Source organism: Anastrepha ludens, chromosome 3 (assembly GCF_028408465.1).
Source record: "Anastrepha ludens isolate Willacy chromosome 3, idAnaLude1.1, whole genome shotgun sequence".
In the NCBI taxonomy this organism is placed as follows: domain Eukaryota; kingdom Metazoa; phylum Arthropoda; class Insecta; order Diptera; family Tephritidae; genus Anastrepha; species Anastrepha ludens.
Window position 1 is genome coordinate 94,182,552 of NC_071499.1, and position 22,434 is coordinate 94,204,985.

Here is a 22,434-nt window from a genome sequence, read left to right on the forward strand (position 1 = left end):
AAAGCCAACAAATTTGGATGAACTAAAACAATCCATTCGGGCAACAATTGCGGCTATTCCTGTCGCAACTCTCTAAGCAGCAATGAACAACTTTTTACTAAGATGCCGCACTTGTGTCAACGAGCATGGGGGGCATTTAAATTCAATTATTTTTAAAACTAGTTAAGCTACATTTAATAAAATTTAATGACCTTCAACTTGAAAAAAAAAAAAAAATGAATTCCATACACTAAAAAAAAAAGTTATTTGAGTTTCTTAATGTAGCAAAATTCATCAGCCACCCTGTATAACAATAGCCTATGTGCTCATAGGTTATTATTTTTTATTGAATTTTTGGATTCTCCATCGTCGATTTTATATGTGGTCAAAATTTTCTCAAATTCTAGTTCCACAAAGTGGGTCAAAACGTCAGTCAAAAAATAATATGGGAGGTTGAATTAGTTTTAAAGGTGACACACAGATGGCGCTATTTATCACTTTATCGCGTTGGCAATACTGAATATATATTCATGACAAAGCCTCATCCCTAGGCTTTGTTTATCAGTATCTGTCATTTCGCTGAAGTATAAACAACGCAGTGTTTTCGTGCTCCGAGTATGTCAACTTTCGTGCCGTCGAAACGCAATTTGCGGGAAGCTTTGCTTTTCTGCTTCAATTTGAAAAAAAATACAGCCCAAGCCCGTGAATTGCTGCAGGAGGCCTACCCAGACCATACTCCGTCGATTTCAACATGTGAGTACTGGTTTCGACGATTCAAAAGTGGTGATTTTCACACCGAAGACAAGGAGCGTCTTGGCCAGCCCAAAAAGTTCGAGGACGCGGAATTGGGGGAATTGGTAAACGAGGACTCGTGCCAAACCCAAGAAGAGCTTGCTGAATCATTGGGCGTTGATAAATCAACCGTTTGCAAGCGTCTAAAAGCGATGGGAATGATCCAAAAGCAAGGACATTGGGTCCCGTACGAGTTGAAGCTGCGCGACGTCGAACGGCGACTTTTTACGTGCGAATTGCTGATCGAGCGACAAAATCGGAAGGGTTTTTTGCATCGGGTGGTGACTGGCGACGAAAAATGGATCCACTACGATAACCCAAAACGCAAAAAATCATGGGGTTTGCCCGGCCACGCATCAACGTCGACGGCCAAGCAGAATATTCACGGCAAGAAAATCATGCTCTGCATTTGGTGGGATCAGGTCGGCGTCGTATATTTTGAGCTGCTCCAACCGGGCGAAACAATCACGGGGGATCGTTACCGACTGCAATTGATGCGTTTAAGCCGGGCATTGAAAGAAAAACGGCCGGAAACGGTAAAAAGGCACGACAAGGTTATTTTGCAACATGACAACGCTCGGCCGCATGTTGCTCAACCTGTCAAAAAATACCTTGGAACGCTTGGCTGGGAAGTGTTACCCCACCCGCCGTATAGTCCAGACATAGCTCCCTCCGATTATCATTTGTTCCGGCATATGAGTCCCGATTTGGCGGACCAGCGGTTCTCCTCGTACGAGGCTACCAAAATATGAGTTGAGTCATGGATAGCCAAGCAGCGGCCAGAATTTTGGAGAAACGGCATCCGGAAATTGCCCGAAAGATGGGCGAAAGTTGTAGCTAGCGATGGCCAATACTTCGAATAAAATATTTTGTACCGTTTTTTCACAATAAAGCCCCAAATCTTCGAAAAAAACCTTTAAAACTAATTCAACCTCCATATAAATATTTACAGACATAACGAGATTTGAGTGAGAGCTACTTTCGACAAAAAGTTTGAAATTCATTTTCTCAAAACATCAAAAAATTTATAGGCTATTTTAATACTAAGGGGACGATATGAATTATACTACACAGCGATCAGCCCAATGTTAAATTTTTTTTAAATAATTCTTCAGTTGTTTATCCCTTAGAGCTATTCTATGCAGATATTCAAACTTATCATTGTGCTCTTTAATACTTTTAATATAAAAATATATTTTCCTCAAAATATTAAAGATTCGTCTCGTTGTTTCACATTTTCATTAGAACTTAAGTCATACTTAAATGAGATCAAACGGTCAGTCTACATCAAATTGGGATAGTAATTTTGTAATTTGAGGTACATATTAACTTGAAGTGGATGATGACACACCCCGTTATGAAAGTTGTTTAAAAAATAGTCATATTTCGTAGCATGACATCATCTAGGATACTCTGAAATCACTTTTTTCGAAATTTTTGAAAATTATCGTTATATGGAAGCAGTGCATCATGTGTGTTGTTTGCAGATGAACGAAGAGACAAATATATATGGTAACATGTATAACCTGTATATATGTACATATATATGGGGCATTCTTTCTGAACGTGAGACCCCCTGCCCCCAGAATAGATTTTGACGAAAAGAGGTCTATGAGGGCTTAAAATGTAGGTAATTATGTTTACTTTCGAAAGCAAAGTGGCACTTCTTGAAATTCAAAATGGCGGATCCTTCCTTCCTTATACTCCACAAGCTTGCTCACAAGAAAATTTTGCTTGCGCAATTTAAGGAAGATCGTGTTCTACGACTTATACAACCTTTAGAGCCAATTTAAAGACTTAATTAAATGACAGGTGTCACTATTGCTGTCAATAATTGAAAAGTCATTTAACAACAGTAACAACAGGCGGTCAAGCATTTACTGAACGAAATCTTATACGTTTATTAGTGGTCTGTCGGTGGTTGCCACTTAGGGCCTGTCTACAGAATATAGGTTGCGAAAGGTCATTCTCGGTCGTCATATATACACGTATTTTGTAAGCTCTACCTTTTCTTCAATTCCCACTGAACTTCTACTTGATTTTCTCCGGTGCTAAATTTTTGCTATATCTGATGAAAGCAATCACTCTACCCAACATTTGTTTCCAAAAGTGTGCTAACAAATGGATAAATAGCTCAAACTATATATAAAATATAGTATAAGACATGTATGTATGTTTGTATGCCTAACTACAATAGCAATAACTTTGTTTTTGTAGTGCTAACTTTAAATAAATCAGCTTGAAATGATTTATCTTTGAAGCTAAGTAGTATATTGCTGTTTGTATATGGTTTTTTTTTCTTTCTGATATGAGTATGCATGTATGTTTGTATGTATGTTTTGTCTTACGAGGCAAAGGTGAATGGGATCTGGATGCTGTTGCTACAACACCAGCTGCTGTGGAGGAGGCGGGTACTGAGGATTGAATATTATTGTTGATGTTGTTGGTGGTAGCTGTGTGGCTGGCATTGTTGTTATTCGTGGTGATGATTTGGGGTGATGGTGAGCGAGCAAAATCAACAACTGTTTTTCCAATATTATTAATCGCACCTGTTGAATGCGAATTTATTTGACCGAATTGTGACTGTGATGAGCTGACTTGGTGTTGCGTTTTGCCAACGATCAGAGTTACTTTGTCCGTAATTGACTTGAGTGTGGCAACCGCCTGCTCATGTGTCACATTCTCCAGATTGGTTTCGGCCTGCAAGAGAAATTTATTATGAGATATACGCGACTAATACAAAATAATATTAACATACCGCATTGGTGCGCACCGCAATCAGTTTATCGCCGATCGACAGGCGTCCATCTACCGCGGCGGCACCGCCTTCCATTATTTTCGTTACATAGATACCGTTATCGCCCGGTATATGCTGATTGCCAATACCACCGGCAATGGAGAAGCCCAAGCCTTTGCTTCCTTTCACCAAATCAATCTCAACTACTTTTGGGCCTGTAGGAGCACTAGCCGCTGCTGGGGCAGCACTACGCGGCAACGTGGCAGAAGTTGCTGTATTAGTGTCAGCAACAGCGCCACCGCCACCGCCTCCACGTTTTCTTTTCACATGCAATTTCACCACATTGCCGGCCTTCTTCAGTGCATCCACAGCGGACGCATGTGGCACATCCACCACAGAAACATCGTTCACTGACACAATGATATCGTTAATGGACAAACGACCGTCTGCGGCAGCGGCACCGCCCGGTATAAGTTTCGTTATATAGATGGATGTATCCGTGCCGATGTGAGGATTGTCTGTACCGCCTGCAATGGAAAATCCAAGACCAGAATTGCCGCGCTCCAAGGTTATATCCTCATATTGCCAACTCTCATCACCGTTCACCTGGAAAAGTAAGGGGAAAGAGATAATCTGAATTAGTAAATTTAAAGGCAATGAAGAGGTTAGTGTTTTTATGAAGGATTAAAGACAATAACAACAACAGCAACAACAGTAAAAGGTACGGTATCTCTGTTTGCTATGAAATTAATACAAAACAAGTTATGAAGAGTGATAGTACGGGAGGAATCGATACATATATCGGACGCACTTTTTTAGTAAAGTGTCATGGTCAGGTAATGTCATACATATAAAGAGAGGTGATGCCACGCCGTTTTACAAAAATGTTATATAAACGCATATTATCATCCAAATCATCCATACCCACTACTAATTTTTTGTTAATTAATTAATTTCTTACGATTGAGAAAATACAGAAGGTCGCGCATATCACTGCGCCGTTACTCAGTTTCTAGACTTCATCAGAATCAGCTGTTTGCGAATTTGAAATATATGGCAATTTTCTTTCAATACGTTTTTTGACACGGTTTGTTATTGCATTAAGTCATTGCCAGTAGCAACTTTAAATTTGTATGAGACCATATTTCAAATTTATAAAAAAAAATGTTATTCAATTGAACCGAAAACCTTTCGCTGCTTCTGAATTTGTAACGGTTCTACTTTTTAAACATATTAACCTGTCAGCAGGCTGTGCCTGCTTTATACAGAGCGCCAAAAATATCACAATCACTTTTTGCCATGATAAAGTTTTGACGTGATAACGTCTTATAATTCGATTTAGCTGGCTGCACGCACGACAAAATGTGTCGCTATCTTGCTCATTCGTCGTTATCTTTCTCAATCGTCGTTACCTTGCTCAATCGTCGTTACCTTGCTCATGGTCGTTACCTTGCATGAACTGCAAGCGAAAGCGCGGAACGAACGACAAAGAGCACAACGTTCGGCAACGTTCGACATCTTGCCCTCTCCTACTTAAGTGAGCGTATATATGTATGTATATGCGCATATGTACATATATAAATTCACATATTTGCATTTGCATATGCCTTCTTATTGATTATTTAATGGGAATGAGTTCATTTGGCTTAACGCCCATCGTATAATTGTAAGAGTTTCCTGTCACATACCAGCCAGACCGACTTCTCGGGTTCTGTTTCTGTAGATCCATCGGTCAATAGCACTCCTTAAGCCCTAAGCTCTTCAGCTAGATAAGCATACTATATATTGTTTCTAGCCACGGATCAATAATTTAACCAAATAAAAAGAAATTTTAAAATTGTTAGTGAACGGAACTATGAGTGACAGTTTCATTCAGTCTTTAAGTTTTATTTTTCTTGAGCGCTACTACAACTCCCTACGCGATTTTGAACCAATTATATTATTATTATCTAACTAAACAGGCGAATTGACGTAACAAGTGAAGCACTTGTGTTTTAATTCGGTAAGCCACAACGCCTTCATGTGGTTCATTGTGCCATGCATGAACAAAAGCCAAAAGAGGGTTAATGTTAACCGATATATGAATTGTTTACGTTTTAATTGGCAAATAAGCGTAAGTCAGAAATTGATTTCAATTTGCTTAATGCACCTTGCGAAATTGGAGTTTTGTATAATGATACAATTTTACAGGGTGGGCCATAAAGCGTTTGCGTTTTGAACCACCTATTTTTTTGAGAATGGTAACACAAATGACATGTCAAATGTGTTCATAATTTACTTAAAGGTTTGACATTTACGAAATGGGACGCTATACGCTTGAACAAAATTGGGAAATATTGAAAACCTACTTCCAAAGTGGTGAGCCTTCTTCTTCTTCCGCGGTTACAGTAAATGGCTAGCGTTACCGTGACATGCTCAACGAGTTTTTGTTTCCAAAAATTGAAGAGGATGACTTGGACGACATTTGGTTTCAACAGGACGGCGCAACTTGTCACACTGCCAAAGTTACACTCGAACTTTTGGCTACCGTTTTTGTATTCCGATATCAACTGACCGCCTCGGAGCTGTGATTTAAGCCCGTTGGACTATTTTTTGTGGGGAGCCGTTAAGGGCAAATGCTATGCGAACCATCCAGAGACGATTGATGCTTTAAAACACGAAATCGAAGTTGCCATTCATGAAATTGGAGCCCAAACAATCGAAAATGTGCTTAAAAATTGGGTTGATCGAATGGCCTACTGTAAAGCCAGTCGTGGCAGTCATTTGAACGATATTATTTTTCATTCATAAATGACAATGTTCAATCTTCAAAATAAAAAAAAAACGTTTGAAAAAATATTGATTAGTTTTTTTTTTTATAGCCTAATCAAAAAGCAAATTTTACATGGCCCACCCTTTAGTTGAATCAAAGTTTTGCATGACTTTTTTTTTTTTGTTTACAAAAAAATTATCTCCATTATCCTTTCTCTTACACATATGGTTTTCAACCTAATCTAACTTTTCAGTTTTGTTTACTAAATCTGGGCAAAGAGTGTAAACTCTTCTTAGTTCTCACTAAGCTCATCTCCATTTGGTCACGACAAAGTTATGATAATTTTAGAGCTTCAATCGGCGCAATCTCATATTCCTACATTCGAGACATTTTTTTCTACTATTATTTGGAATGCCCAACTGCCACTATACCAAAAAGGTGTCTACTGATTGGATTTCCGATCGATATCTGCTTGAGTTATTCGTTGGTTCCTCTCATTATGTAGCACATTTCTGTATACATCACACGTTTGTTTACATACATAAATATAGATTTTTCTTTAGCTCTTGTAAAAAACCATTATATGAACAAAATTATATACATAATATACATACATGTAAATGTATTATATTTATATATAAACAATATCACAATTGAGATATGATAACAAAATTTACACAGGAAAAGCAAAGACACAAATTTAACCAAACACGAGGACGAGAACAAGAACGGGACAACACATCAAGTGAAATACTATATACCGCCCAAACAGGTGAATATTTTAAAATTGCCACAAATATACGCTTAAAGAACTAACAATGACGAAATGACCCAGGTGGGTATGCTAATTGTGCCAATTTGTGACAAAACACTTGCTATCATGACCAGGTTAACCTAGGCAGTCAACACACACACCACACAGTTCTTTCAACAAGCAGCAAGCAACATTCAATGCAGTTAATTGAGAGTATTCAATATTAGTCAGCACATATTTACATACACATGTACAAAAGAATAAAAAATTATAAAGAATAAATTGCTGACCATCCTCTAGTACTCAGCTTACCTTCGTCGATGATGCTCTGTGTATCTGAAAAGCGATAAAAGCAAATGAAGAAATAACAAAAAACCAAACATAAGCATAAGTAATATGAAAATTACAAACAATAAGAAGAAAAAATATGAAGCGGAAAATATTCCACAGTGCAAAGTTCCTTGACATTTGCATGACAGAGCAGTAACGCCCAGTCAAGTAACTACTCAACAATAGCTGAATAACATCAATAGTAATAGGCCGCCGATGTCGATGCCCTTGCCGCCGTTGCCCCCATACCTAGACTACGCATGTTATTCTTGCTGTTTTACAATGACCCAATTCACTTATGGGACTGTGAGGCAGCAGCATTTTTTTGTTGGACAACATTTGTATATCCGCTGTCATTGCTGTTTTTCTTGTTGCCAGCATTAGTATTATTGTATGTATTTTCCTTTCTTATTGCAAAGTATAGAGTACGCACACGCCCAATCGCTTAACCGTTTTATGGACAACGCACGACTCACATCGGATGAAAGATAAGCCAAGGCAAATGCGGAAGTCAAAAGATCATTGCCATGCTATGCTGCCTAAATAATACTTAGCTTAGCGCTTATGTGTATGAGTAATGTAAACTAAAAATCAGCAGTGGCCAAAAATGGGGGAAAAATAAATTAAGTTTAAAAGATAAAGAGAAATTAGCAAAAAATAGCAAGAAAATCATGTACACAAAACTTTTTCTTAAGTGCCGCTTACATCGCCTAAGATCGAATTTATAGCCGCTTCTCAATGAATTTGACTGCATTAGCTGTTGAATTACATACGTCACAGCAGATATTTTTTGCATAGCCTATACAACAAACTGCATCATTAAGTGTTGCATAGAAACATAAAAACTTTTAACGAGAATTGAAGTAACTAACTATAAAAATTCAAACCACCTTTTAGGGTGTCCTAAACCCACAAACACTTTCAACACACATCGTATTTTTGTTGTGATTCTTCAAATTCTGCATTGTTTAAAATCACGATAGTTAAAAGCACCTTAAAAATGTTCATAAAATTTCATTCAAATTTATTGGAACTGCACATTTTACTATACATTTCTATTATTTACATAAACCTAACCTAATTTTGAACTGCTAATTTTGACAGCTGAATTTGATATCCGCGCTAACTAATACGGCTGTGTATGCCAGAATTCGGAATTGATACCAAACGAAGTTTCAGGCAAAATAACGCCATGTCCTGTCCGCAATTATTAATAATCTATTTAATTAACACAAAAACAAAAACAAACAAATGCATGCAACCAAATCTTCAATTCAAAATGAGACCACCTTACTTTAATTAATTACCTAATAGTCATTAAGTCATTTAACATTTGCGAAAAGAATAATGAGCTCTGCAATAAGTGAAGTGCCTATAAAAACGTAGCTAAATATATAAAAAGATAAAAAGTACGAAAATCTACAGGCGTAGACATGTCATTCGCATCAGGCAGCTTACTTAAATAACTGTATATACATACTTAGCGAAATTTACTTCGTTAATTAACAGTGAATCAAGCTAGCTGGTTGCCAAGTAGAGGCCACGCGTTAGTCAATCAGCCAAGCGACCAGCCAGCCAGCCATTCGTCTATTCATTCATCATCACGCGTACCAGCAAGGAAGTCAAAGATTTATACTTGTCTATATTGTTAATGGTACTTTTGTTGTTATTTGTTTGTTTGCGCAAATAGACAACAACAAACGGGTATTCAAATTATAAACGGATAACTCGACAAACAGCGAATAAAAGCACTTAATTGTAATTGAGAAGATTAAAAGTCAAATACATAGGTGAAGTTGGACTTACGGATGAATGGATATGAACGAAGCGAAAAGAATTTACAACTGAGATGAAGAAATGGAAAAGTGAAACATACTATTATATTTTTATTAGTTCTATAGAAACTGCTTGATTTAAGATTGAATGGATCAAAATATTTTATATTCGATATCGGTAATTAAATACCGCTTGATATACAACTAAGATAGAGACTTTGTATTTAAGTATTGGTATTCATCCTCCCCGCCGTGGCCGAATGGGTTGGTGCGTCGGTTCGAATCTCGGTGAAAGATGAAAAATTAAGAAAAAGTTTTTTCTAATAGCGGTCGCCCCTCGACAGGTAATGGCAAACCTCCGAGTGTATTTCTGCCATGGAAAAGCTCCTCATAAAAAATATCTGCCGTTCGGAGTCGGCTTGAAACTGTAGGTCCCTCCATTTTGTGGAACAACATCAAGACGCACACCACAAATAGGAGGAGAAGCTTGGCCAAACACCCAAAAAGGGTATACGCGCCAATTATATATATATATTCATCCTCCCAGGAATTCTCGGAGGAAAATTTGTACAGGGATTTCCAGGTTCGAGCTTCTTTTTTTAAATTAAAATTAAACACATACTTTAAATAAGAACTCTTTATCTCTTTGTTTACATGCATATGCAGTAGGGGGAATTTTATAATTTTTGAATGATATTTAACATTTCCAATTGCACACTTCCATATATCAATTCTTTTGGCGAAATTTTCAAAGATATTCAGGCATAATTTGAGCTCTTTTTCAGAGCTTCAGTTGTTTCTGGTTTAGTTACATAAACCATATTTTTGAAATGGCTCCGTAGAAGAAGTAAGAAGAATTTCATTTCTTAAGTATTACACTGTCTAATGGAAGCGTGACCGTCAAAATTCAAACATAGTGTTCTGTTATAAAAAAATGTTAATGCTGCTAAATAGGCCTATTCTTGTCGCAATACGCGTTGTGCAATTTGTTAGTTTTGTGAGAAATTTAGAAAGCGTACGTAAGTCCTTAACGGATTATGACCAAAAAAAATTACATCTTTATCACGGATTGATAAAAGACATGCAAGGGCAAGAGACAAACTCAGAACAGAATTGGGCAAATCTTACTTTTGTGCGAATAGTTGCACACGCCAGTCCTTGTGCACTGCTGATAATTGACAACTTCAACATGAACAATTCTTAAGCATCCAGTAAAGGTTCATGCTTGAAGCTGATTCTCACAAAAACGATTTTGGCTGTTTATCTGACCAATTGTATGCAGTTTTGTTGACTAAAATTGACCAAAAAGCATCAGTAACGAGATCTGCGCAAGTGTTTGGAAGAACCAGCCAATCTTGGATTTTACAAGAAGAAAACGATAGCAAGCATCGAAGGTATGTAGGGTAGAAACGCCAAAATGGGATTAAAATGTTGGATTGACCCTTCACAGTCGCCTGATGCCTACCCTATTGAAAATGTTCGAGCAAAAACACGAAGTAAAACAAATGCACACGGTCAAAGAGTTATTAAGGCAAATTCGGCTTATTTGGAGCCGATAACCCCCACAGCAGAAATTAAAACACAATAAGACTTAAAGATGTGAAGCCTATAGCTAATAATGGTGAATATAGACTTTATTGAATATATTGCGTATAATAAATATTATAAGAACAAAACAATGCAGTCTGTTAGAATCGAACTGATCAAATAGTTTCTAGGTTATGGCAGTCACGCTTCTATTAGACTATTGTAGCAGTAAAACATTCCCCATACATGAAGTGATAGTCCCTGGCCGGATGTAAATCCGGGTCGTTCCGGTAACGTACGACGTGTGTTCAAAAAATAAGGTGAATTTTCAAATTTCGTGGGCTACGTACATTCGACTTTCGATTATTCTTTTTTTTATGTTGGTCGAAGTTTAGTTTGCTTGTGAGAGGCATAAATAAGATAAGTGTTTTGGGTGTTCGGCGATTTGCTAGATAGCACCAAATTTGCAAAGTTTCATTAATTTCGATTCAAATACTGCTTATATAATTGCAAAGATAAAAAGAACCTAACCGAATCAAAAATGCGGAATGCATAGAGGACCAACAAGTGGCCGTTTACTGCTACAACAACAACCGCGGATATAATTTTCGAAATATCCCGAGCACGGTGTCACTGAGAGTTCAGCGCTTGCTATTTCACGAACCAACCGACTACCAACGTCACAATCGATGAGTAGAAAGAAAAACAGACAGGCGGACAATAAATATAGAAAAATACGGTAAGAACTTTTTAGTGCAATAGCCTAGGGAAAAATATTTATTTCCAAATCGCAAAGAGACCTTTCCATTTTATTACCTTGTACAGATACGAGTATCAAATGAATTTGAAGTACTCTTAGAACCGAGGTACTGAGTTTATGTTTTTTGAAACCAGCGTTTTAGATCATCGTAGGTTTCACCCTTGCAGACACCTGCTTGAGCCAGAGCCGCCTCCCAGGCACGTCAGGAGACACCTTCTACCCTACGCCAACGAGATCCAGGACAAAACAAAAAGAGACTCACTGGACCGGACAGTGTTTAGGCAGTCCTTAAACGACATTCACCGGGAGACTGTTACCACCTTCTTAAGCTCCCGTCCTGTGAATGCCGTAATCGGAGTCCAACCACCACCCATTGCAGATGAAGAGCTCCAGCTTCCCCGTGAGACACGTGTAAAACTGGCACAATTACATTTTGGATATTGTAGCAGGTTAAACTCCTACTTATCCGGAATTGACCCCGGCATACCTAAATTATGTCCGTCATGTGAAGGAACCCCGCACGACACTAACCACCTTTTCACATGACCTTTAAAACCGACTCATCTAACACCCCTCTCCCTCTGGATCCAACCCGTCGAAACAGCAAGTTTCCTGGGCCTACTGTTAGATGAGCTTGACGAAGACAACCGATGATTTACTCTACACTGACGGGGCTTCTCTTACACAACAACAATCATCGGACTCGTTCAATATAAAAAATTTAAATATTGTACCAAATAAAATGCCTTTGTATTACAAATCGTGGAAGGAAAACATGTTAACCTAATTTAGCTATGATTGATGCAACCCTTTCTGAGTCATTGGTATATAAGTATACACTATTACCCCCTTTAGTATTACAATTGGTAAAACAAACACAAAAATTATGATAAAAGGTTAAGAAGTGTTAAATTCAGTCCAGACCAAACTTTACATATCCCCGCACATTTTATTAAATTTAATTTGAGCTGGCTGCTAATTTTTGGAAACACGCATAGACAACTCATAAACAATAAGAGTTATAACTTGTAACATCAGAAGAACGATCGGATGTCAAGTCTTAACATATAAAAAGTGGGCGTGGTTTTTACCCGAGCTCAATAATATTTAAGTCGAGGCACCGGACATTGTTCATAATTAAACTTGCGACGTATTTATTTTATTGGGTTACTCATTTGTACCAAATTTGAGTAATTTTGCATTATTTATGCATAAGAAACATATCACGTTTTTGCTTTTTGATTAAAATTTTCAATAACTATGCACCCTGAACAAGAAGTGATATGTGTACCAAGTTTTATTCAAATATTTAAGTTAATTTTTGCTCGAGTTATCGTATCATGGACGTACGGACATACCACTTCTCTCGTCATTCTGAGCATTTCAGTCTATATCTAACATTAAATTTTATGCTGTTACATATAACCGTCACATTAATACTCGCAGTTATAAAACAGATGTGAACGCAAATCTGTAATATTTGTTATTTTTTTGGAACGAGAGAGTACACAGATGTACAAATAAAATTATGCGGCAAAAATAGGTAATGCATTAAAGCATAGAAAATGAGAAATTGCTACATTGTTAAAGTATTGCATGTCAGTGAATCTCATTTTTAATGTATTATGCAATATTTACCAAAAACGGTAGCTTCAGCAAGAAATGGAAACGCTCAAAGTAAATTTCTCATGCAAGAATGCAAGAAGCATTGAGTTAGCTGCACTTGCATTTTAAAGTAACTTCCACTTTGTAGTAAAAAGTAATATTTATTTCATACTTATAAAATGTAATTTCAACTCAATTTTTAATTATGAAGCGAACTAGTTGCTATTAAATTTCTTCAATAATTAAATTATAAAAGCGAGTCATTTCTTTCAAGTATAGATATGCTAGTAACACAACATTTTCAAACTCTGAATTCCCCAACAAAAACATTAATAGCATTTTCAGCGCGAATTTGTGACTTTAATGAGCGTTTTTGCAAAAGTTAATGTAAAGTGAAGTGAATCTAGCTCAGTACAATTAGGTATTTTTGGTAAGATATTAAACTTTTCATAGTGATGCAGTATGAGTTCGTATATCTGAGCACTTGACACTCAGACTGATAAATTTCTTAACCGACTACATTGCGGCGCAAATAATATATCAATTTTCTTGTAAATATAAACTGCATAGTTTTATGTGCCAACAGTCGGAGTTATTTCACTTAAAGAAGTAATGAAAAAAAACAAAGAGGAGTTTGTTTTTGAATGGATGAATTTAAAAGTAGTCGAATCTACTCAAAGAGTGAGTCAAATTCTAGAATAAAAACTCTTGCTGAAAAACTTTTTACAAAAATGTATGCAAATACGTGAGAAGCTGAGAAGAGAAAATAAAATCAACTTTTTTTGATTCTGTTCTTTTTCTTTGTTAGTTGAGACACTTAAAAATATTTGCTCTTGTAACATAACCTTACTATACTTATTTTGAAAGAGCTTCGTAAGACTGCTGATGTAAAAATCCTCGGTAAGAAAAAAAGCGCAACATGTCCCGTAATTGCCTCGATTTTTATTAATTGCCGTTACCTCGTTCAACTGTGTTTAATTTTTCGTCATTCGCTATCGTACTCGTACGTCATTGTTCCTTGTAGTTAAATGGCGGACGTTTTACACTGACTTAACTGACAAACTTAACTAACTTATGAACACACTGACGGTTGTTTTCTTAACAATGGCCAACAGCAACGGTAGGCAACAACAAATGTACGGAACGGCGAAAGCATTTATTGCGGTCAACGTTTGGTAGTTATGCCACTAAACTGAGATGGATAGTGTGATTTGGTCAACCCTTCGGGCCTTCCAATGACCTAGTGCCTACCCACACAATGAGGCAAAAAAAGCAACAAGCAAACTTTTCTACATACATACTCGTATGTAGGTATTTACATACATATTTATAAGCCAATTTAGATCGTCTATGCGAAACTGTCATTCACGGCATGAAAATCACAGGAGAGCAATACTTTGCAACTCTACTCCCTACAACACTGACCATCTTGCCACTTCCCATATTCCCTCACAACTGATGCACGCGAATTTTCAAGCGATTATTTCCACTATGTAGCGTTAAAGCACTTATGACCCTATGAGGTCGGAAAGGGGGTAACTAACAATCGTTACCCCATATATTTCGTATTAAGTCTCTACAAGGAAAAGTCGAAAAGTGTGGGGCGTGCGGGGGAATAAAAACTAGAAAATCGCATAAATTACAGGTTAGTGGTTAGACACGCTAGCGACAAATGGGACAGCAAAACAAAAAAACAAATAGAAATACATAGCAATTTAGATATTCAAGCAGTTCCTTTAAGCTTAAAAAATCGTTAAAATTCAAGTGTTTTAAATTAGAGTTGCCTTTTATACTGCAGTGATTACACAATTTATTCGCACACTCAAAGTTTATAAACAGATACACTTGATACTTAGCACGATTTATATAAAGGAATAAAGTATTTAATTTAAATATTTTTATTTAGTACTTAAGAAACAACAACTTCCAAATTCATTTCTGGGATTAGAGAACTTAAGGTAATAACGAAATAAGTCAGAATTTTATGCAAAAATATTATTCGCACATAGCCATATAAAGAATATTTTATTAAAAATAATAATAGAAAAAACGAGTATTCAATACTTTGTTAGGCCACCTTTAGCTGTAATAACTGCTTCCAAACGTCGGTGCATACCTTTTACCAATAGTTTGGTTTCATTAGCTGCAATTTTCTCCCACTCAACATTTAAAGCTGTCTTTAATGACGCCTTTGATGTTATTTTTTGCTGTGATTCTCCTTTCTAAGAGCTCCCAGGCATGCTCAATTGGGTTCAGATCCGGTGATTGAGGTGGAGTTTTAAGCTGCTAAGTGGTAAATAAGCCATTTTTGCACGAGATAGGATGAGTATTTTGGGTCATTGTTCAAGTTTAACGGCACTATAATGCAAATTATTCCTCAAAATTTTTATTTAAATACAGATGTTTGTCCATTTTATCCATGCTTAACGGCAGGAATAAGATTTTTTTCATTCAGTTCTGTATTGTTTTTTCTCCAAACCTTTGGAGGGCCATCTGATTCGAAAATATTAAATTTCGACTAATCACTGAATATGACGTTTTCCCCAAAAAGAATCAGGCGAATTTATGTAGCGTTTGGCGAACTCCAATCCGAAATGTAGGGCTTGCGGCGTGCCACTCTGCAACGATAACCAGCCTTTTGCAGACAATTACGGACTGTTTGTGGGCTTACTTTTTTATGCAAAGACTCTTGAATATTTCGGCATAGTATCGTGGCCTAGTATCGCGGCCGCCGTAGCCGAATGGGTTAGTGCGTGACTACCACTCGGAATTCAGGGAGAACGTAGGTTCGAATCTCGGTGAAAAACCAAAATGAAGAAAAAGTGTTTTCCAATAGCTTTCGCCCCTCGGCAGGCAATAGCAAACCTCCGAATGTGTTTCTGTCATGAAAAATCTTCTTACAAAAAAAATACGCCGTTCGGAGTCGGCTTCAAACTGTAGGTCCCTCCATTTGTGGAACAACATCAAGAGGCACGCCACAAATAGGAGGAGGAGCTTGGACAAACACACAAAAAGGGTGTACGCGACAATTATTTTTAAAATTTTGCCCGACTGATGCTACTTTGTTGCGTTCCTCACGTGGCAATATTATTAAAAACACAAACGATTTTTACTGTTACTTTTGCCGCAACAAAATTATGAGCTGAAAGTGTACGAATAAATGTTTTGAAGCATTTTTGCATCATCAACCATGACTTCATTGTTTTACAATGTTGGGTACCGAAGCATCTCAATCCCATCTCCTGACACTTTTCCATCAATGATATTTAATTTGACTGCTTTGTATTACCTTTTTAGAGAGTATCTTGAGTCACTGGCATAGTGGCAATGTGAATTCAATGCGAAATCAGTTAGACATAATGAAATTATAATGAACTTAAATCTGCACGACAAACTTAAGGCAATTAAGTCAGCGTACAACTGAGGGATAGGTGTCTAGTCTAGTTTTTTTATATCAAGGAACTTTTATAATTTTCCAGGTACAGACATGATTTGAGCAAAGTAGAGCAGGTTAAAAAGTAATTTCCAGGCTTCCTTGAATTCAATTTACTTCATCAGCAGAGTTTTACGGAGAAAGAAAGAAGAGATTTTCAAATGGCGCAAGGCCTGAGCGGATATATTCTGACCCAGCGGTGTTGTTGTTTTAGTAGTGCAGTGTCATTTGAATTGTTTTCCTAACTCGCATTTAAGTAAAAGGCTGATCCGTAAGAATTGAATTTTTTGGAGTCCGAATTTGTTTGGTCTCAATTGCATATTTAAAGTAACTGGATGAAATTGAATGAATTAGATGGCGTTGGAAAGTAATTGCAAATTTAAATATTTGTAAAAAAATGATTTAGAATAAAAAATTACAGAGGAATGCAAAGGTGTTCCCTGTTTTGAATATTTTCGTTTCGAATCGAACTTTCGAAGGCAATAAGGTGCTTTCCCCAGCCAGTATCAAATTGAGAGAAAAATAAGTTAATTAAAACAAAATTAAGTGAAACTTCAAATCTATATATAATCTTGGCAGAAAGTCAGTATCATATCTCCGTGGAATAACATTGGGAAATACGGCAAATTTATTTGCAAAGCCAATTTTGTTGTGTACTCCAAACAGGGTGTTTATTGAAGAGAAGTCAAAATAATATTTTCAGACGAAGGGTTTTTTCATCTCGGTGGCTTTGTTAGCAAGCAAAACTGCCGGATCTGGGCATCTGAAGCAGTATACTTTGCCCTTTCAGTGTAGTGTAAATCACCGGTCGTCTTCGTCTAGTTCATCTAACGGTTGCTGTTTCAACAGGTTTCGTCCAGAGGGAGAGGGGTGTTAGACGAGTGGGTTTGATGGGGCATGTGAAACATGCCGGACATATGTTTAGTATGTCGGGGTCAATTCTGGATAAGTAGGAGTTTAACCTGCTACAGTATCCAGAACGTAATTGTGCCAAGGCTACTCGGGACTCTCGGGGAAGCTGCAGCTTTTCGCCTGCAACGGGTGTTAGTTGGACTTCGATAACGGCATTCAAAGGTCGGGAGCTTAAGAAGGTGGTAAGTGTCTCCCGATGAATATCGTTTCTTGTCTGTCTGTACACTGTCTGGCCCAGTAATTGTTGGCCTGTTTTGTTCTGGAACTCGTCGGCGTAATTGAGGAAATGCCTTCTGACGTGCCTGGGAGGCGGCTCAGGCTCAGGTGCCTGCAAGAGTGGGACCTACTGCAGCACCCTTACAGAAACTGCTTGCTGAGCAGTTTGTTGTACTCCCTCAAAGGGAGCATCTGAGTTTCGTCGTGTAAATGTTGAAGTGGGGACATCAGTAGACATCCCGTCGCAGTCCGCATGGTATTGTTTTGGCAAGTCTGAAGCTTCGTCCACTAGTTCCAGGCGACCAGACAGGCACAGCATAGCTTTGAACCGGCCGGCCAATTGCCTTATATGTCGATAGCACCATTTCTCTGTCCTTGCCCCAAGTGTTGCCCGCAAGCGATTTGGGGACCTTGTTGCGATTTTGGACTTTAGTTGTATGCGCCGAGATGGAGAGCAAACAAGGTTACACCCAAAATTGTGGGGTTGTTAACAGTCGAAATTGGTGTGTCGTTGAGTTTTACCTAAATTGCAGTTTGACCTCCTTTGTGCAGGTGGTGAAAATGGTCGCCGTGGACTTCGTGGGGGAAAGTTGTAGGTTCCTCCCAGTGAAGAAGGGAGACAGGTAGGCGAGGTAGTCGTTTACTTTGGCGCACAGGCCATCAATGTCATTGCCTGCCGCCATAATCGTGCAGTCGTCGGCGATTCGTGCTATTTCGGTCATCTATGAAAACTACAGAAGTGTGATGAACGATTTTTTGTGGCCGGAAATTGAAGACATGGATTGTATTTGGATACAGCAGGATGGCGCGGCATATTCCACAATCGAACTTTGCGCGTCAAGTTCGGTAATCGTATTATCTGCCGTCTCAGCGAAGGTAATTCGATCTTTCGGAACTGCGATTTAACTCTGTTAGACTTTTTTTGTGGGCTGCCTTGAAGAAGCGAAGTTATACGAATAATCCATTATAGATTCTGACTTTTAAAGGCGAATATCGTGAGATAGAACCAGAAACTGTTACTTATGTCTTGGAAAACTGGGTTAACAGGATGCCCTGAGGTAGCCACATGAATGAGATTTTTACTTCTTCGAATAAACCAAAAAAATTTGTTGTTTTTTGTTTTTGAATATTTACAAAACAAAAACACCATTATAAGGATCACCCTGTGCAACAGTTGCATAACCAATGTATGTACGTAGAATACTCGATAAGACACCACACCCAAATGCTAGAAGCTAACAATAGAGCGTCTGATAGCAACTAAGCTGTTCCAGTTGGGTGCCACACATACAAACACAAGTATGGTGCGTTGTGGAACGGCTATGACTAAGTTGCTTTTCGTTTCATTGCAAGTATATATGTATGTACACGTGTAAGTATTTAAACACGGCGAAAACGTCAAATCGCTATTGGCAGTTAATGCCGCTGAATGCTCAGTAATTTCATAAAGAATATTTATTTTGTTCATAATATTTACACTTCTTCCCCCTTTCATTGCAGCAATGAGGGGCTACGCACCCCCTGGGCATCACTGACCAAGGTGATGATGAAGGTGGTGGCGAACCTGCTGGACGCTGACGTAGTTATTTACTTGGCGGCTTTGAGTGATTATATCATATCAGCATATCTACATACATACTTTATCAAACTATATTAAATCGACGACGTAGCATGCATACTATACTATTGTTTATAAATATGTATGTACAGGTATTGATAAGAAGGTATTAAAGATATTTGATAAAAGCTACATTGAATTATTTTTTTTTCTTTGATTTTTTAGTTGCTTTCCGTTATGCGTATTTTTATGTAATTCTAGTTGAACTGAACTCATAAGTAGCTAGCATAACGTAGTGGGTGTTTTATTAGAGGTATAGGATTTTTTTCTTTCAAAAGTTTAAAATTGGACTCACTATGCATGGCTTGCCATAATGACATACTGATAATGTTAAGGGGTTATACGCAGTTATGAAGCAAATAAAAGACGGGTTGTCAAGGATTTATCCTGAAGAAACTTCAGAATATTTTAATTTGAAAATTTTTGGCGGTTATAAAAGCATCCTTCAAGAACGTAACAAAATTTTTTATTTATGAAAATGTTGATTATAGAGCGCGCTGCAGGCGATTTCTGGAACCTCCTTTAAAAAAAGACGATTTACGGTATACATCGTAACTCAGGATTGGATTATCTGAAATCAAAAAACCAAACAAATTTTGTTAATATATTAGATTATCTAGAAATTAATCGTTCGGCTAATCAAAATAGTGAATTTTCACAAAATGGCAGCTTTTAAAAGAAATGATTTCGATTTTTACGTTAAAATTTTGCCGTAAATTGATTATAAAATGGAAAATAAGTATCAGATTTAAAAAAGGAACGATTAATTACTAGAAAATGTATCTTTAAAGATTGAGTTAAAACGGTTGACCGATCAAACAAGCCGTTTTCGAGATATCGTGTACACCGACTTGAAAAATGCCGTTTTGAAAAAAAACACGTTTAAAGTTTCAATACCTACCTTAAAACGTGCCGAGGCATCTCTACATATTTAGGTATAACTCCGAAAGTATTGCTTAGATCTACTTCAAATTTCGTGCGTATACTTTTGAATATATGTACATTACAAAAATGCAATAAAAAAATCAATTTTTTTGAAAGTCATAACTACGTATAACCCCTTAAGGCATTACCTGCATCCACTTGCTCATTGGTAGCAAATAATATTGCTCGCTCTTTAAACCAGTCCTACGACTTTGCTATATGATTGTTAATTTCAGGGTATACTTCTTCAATCAAATCTATAATATTTTCAATCAAAATACAAACATCGTATTAAATCGATGTGCCCACTTGTCGTTGGAAGCTGCCCGATACCAATTTTCAGCAAATTATAAGCAAAAAGTGCATTGCCTTGTCCGGAAGTAAGACTTCTCATATATTTTTTAAACTGCAGCGCATTTATATGCCTCCACAGGTAAGACATTGTCAAAGCGTTCGCACGACAGTCGGTTCTACGTAACCGGAACGACCCGGATTTATAATGAATTTTGCTCTAATAATGCTAAAAACAAAACCACATTCAAAAGAATAGAAATGCAAAGGTAAATATTGCGTAGCATCGCCAAACGCAAAAAGCAAAAAGGCAGTAAGTAATAAATCAAATGCGCGGATAAGCGAACACAGCTTTGCCTGCATATTCCCACTGAACTCAGCTGCACATTTGGCACACAGCGAACACACACAAACAGTTTTTTGCGAAAAAGTGTTGGTTGGTTTAAGTGATGATTCTTCCAGAATCCAACTAGCGCTTCCGCACCATTTTGTTGCCACATCCTCGTTACCAACTTGTTTGCCAGTTATTTACAGCATGACTATATCCAGTCTGTGCGGTTCAGGAACCTTATCGAAAAAGTGTAGTTTTGTTTAAAATATTTTGGTTACATTAAAAAAATAATTAACTAATTTTATTGATGCAATACAAAGTAAAATTTAAAATATTAACTACAAAGAAAAAAATCCATTCGATTGATTAGTTTTTGATGTAGCAGCAACAATTACGATTTTTACCACATTTTTGCATATTGCAAGGCACCTTTACTTTCCTTCAGAATGTTATGTTATAATTAACCTTCCCAGATATCTAAACTTTAAACAGCAAAAACCCCGTGCAAATCGAAGCATTCTGTGCGAAGGTAATGCATTGCACACGTATTTAGGGACTTTGGGTTATAGATGTAAAGGGTGTTTTTTTTAGAGGTTAGGTTTTCAAGTTGGCACTACTTTTTTCGTAGATGGTCTTTTTGACAGCTGTCACTTGATTTATGCTCAGTTTGGTTTGCCATTTCATAATGAATAGACTTACACCTGAACAACGTGCAAATTTATTACGAATATAATGGTTCGGTTCGCGCGACGCATCACGCGCTGCGTCCAATATTCGGTCGACATAATCGTCCATCAGAGTCACTAATTCGATTAACCATGGATCGGTTTCGCACCACGTTTGCTCTAGTGGATAATACGCATCCTCAGAGACGTCGTACAGTGCGCACCGAAGACGCTATTGCTGCTGTGTAGCAGAGTATCGAAGAAAACCCGAATGAGTCCATCCGCCATCGCGCGCAGCAATTGGATGTGCCCATCCACTTTATGGAAGATTTTGCGGAAGGATCTTGGTTTGCGGGCTTACAAAATCCAACTCGTGCAAGAATTGAAGCCGAACGACCATCAAGCGCGTCGCACGTACGGTGAATGGGCCCAAAACGAGATGGCCACCGATCCCGATTTTCACAAGAAAATTTTGTTCAGCAATGAAGCTCACTTTTGGTTGAATGGGTATGTCAATAGGCAAGATTGTCGCGTTTGGAGTGAACATAATCCACAAGTCATTGCTGAGACGCCGTTACATCCTCAAAAAGTCACTGTTTGGTGTGCTCTATGGGCAGAGGGAATCATTGGCCATATTTCTTTAAAAATGAAGCCGGCCATAATGTTACAGTCAATGGAGAGCGCTATAGAGCCATGATTAATGACTTTTTCGTGCCTGAATTGGACGATGTTGATGTGGACGACCTTTGGTTCCAACAAGACGGCGCTACAAGCCATACAGCCAACGCAACAATCGATTTATTGAAGGAAACTTTTGGTGAGCGCATTATCTCGCGCCGTGGACCTGTGGCGTGGCCTCCAAGATCGTGCGATATAACACCGCTGGACTATTTCTTGTGGGGCTATGTGAAGTCGCTTGTCTACGCAGATAAGCCCGAGACGATTGACGTCTTGGAAGAGAATATTCGGCGCGTTATTGCTGACATACGGCCCCAATTGCTGCAAAAAGTGGTCGAAAATTGGGCCTCTCGGC

General features: G+C 37.8%; 1 protein-coding gene across 9 annotated transcripts in view; it reads right to left on the reverse strand.

Moving 5' to 3' along the window:
- The window catches only part of LOC128858483 (disks large 1 tumor suppressor protein), a 157,069-nt gene that overhangs the window by 36,991 nt on the left and 97,644 nt on the right, over nucleotides 1–22,434 (reverse strand). For 8 of the 9 annotated variants that reach the window (XM_054094804.1, XM_054094803.1, XM_054094802.1 and 5 more), the window contains 3 exons: nucleotides 7,327–7,350; nucleotides 3,530–4,114; nucleotides 3,120–3,471 (listed from right to left, as the gene is read on the reverse strand). In XM_054094804.1, the coding sequence (XP_053950779.1) occupies nucleotides 3,120–3,471; nucleotides 3,530–4,114; nucleotides 7,327–7,350 (961 nt within the window). The remainder of the gene's footprint in view (nucleotides 1–3,119; nucleotides 3,472–3,529; nucleotides 4,115–7,326; nucleotides 7,351–22,434) is intronic. The other variant, XM_054094807.1, reaches the window with a different exon arrangement.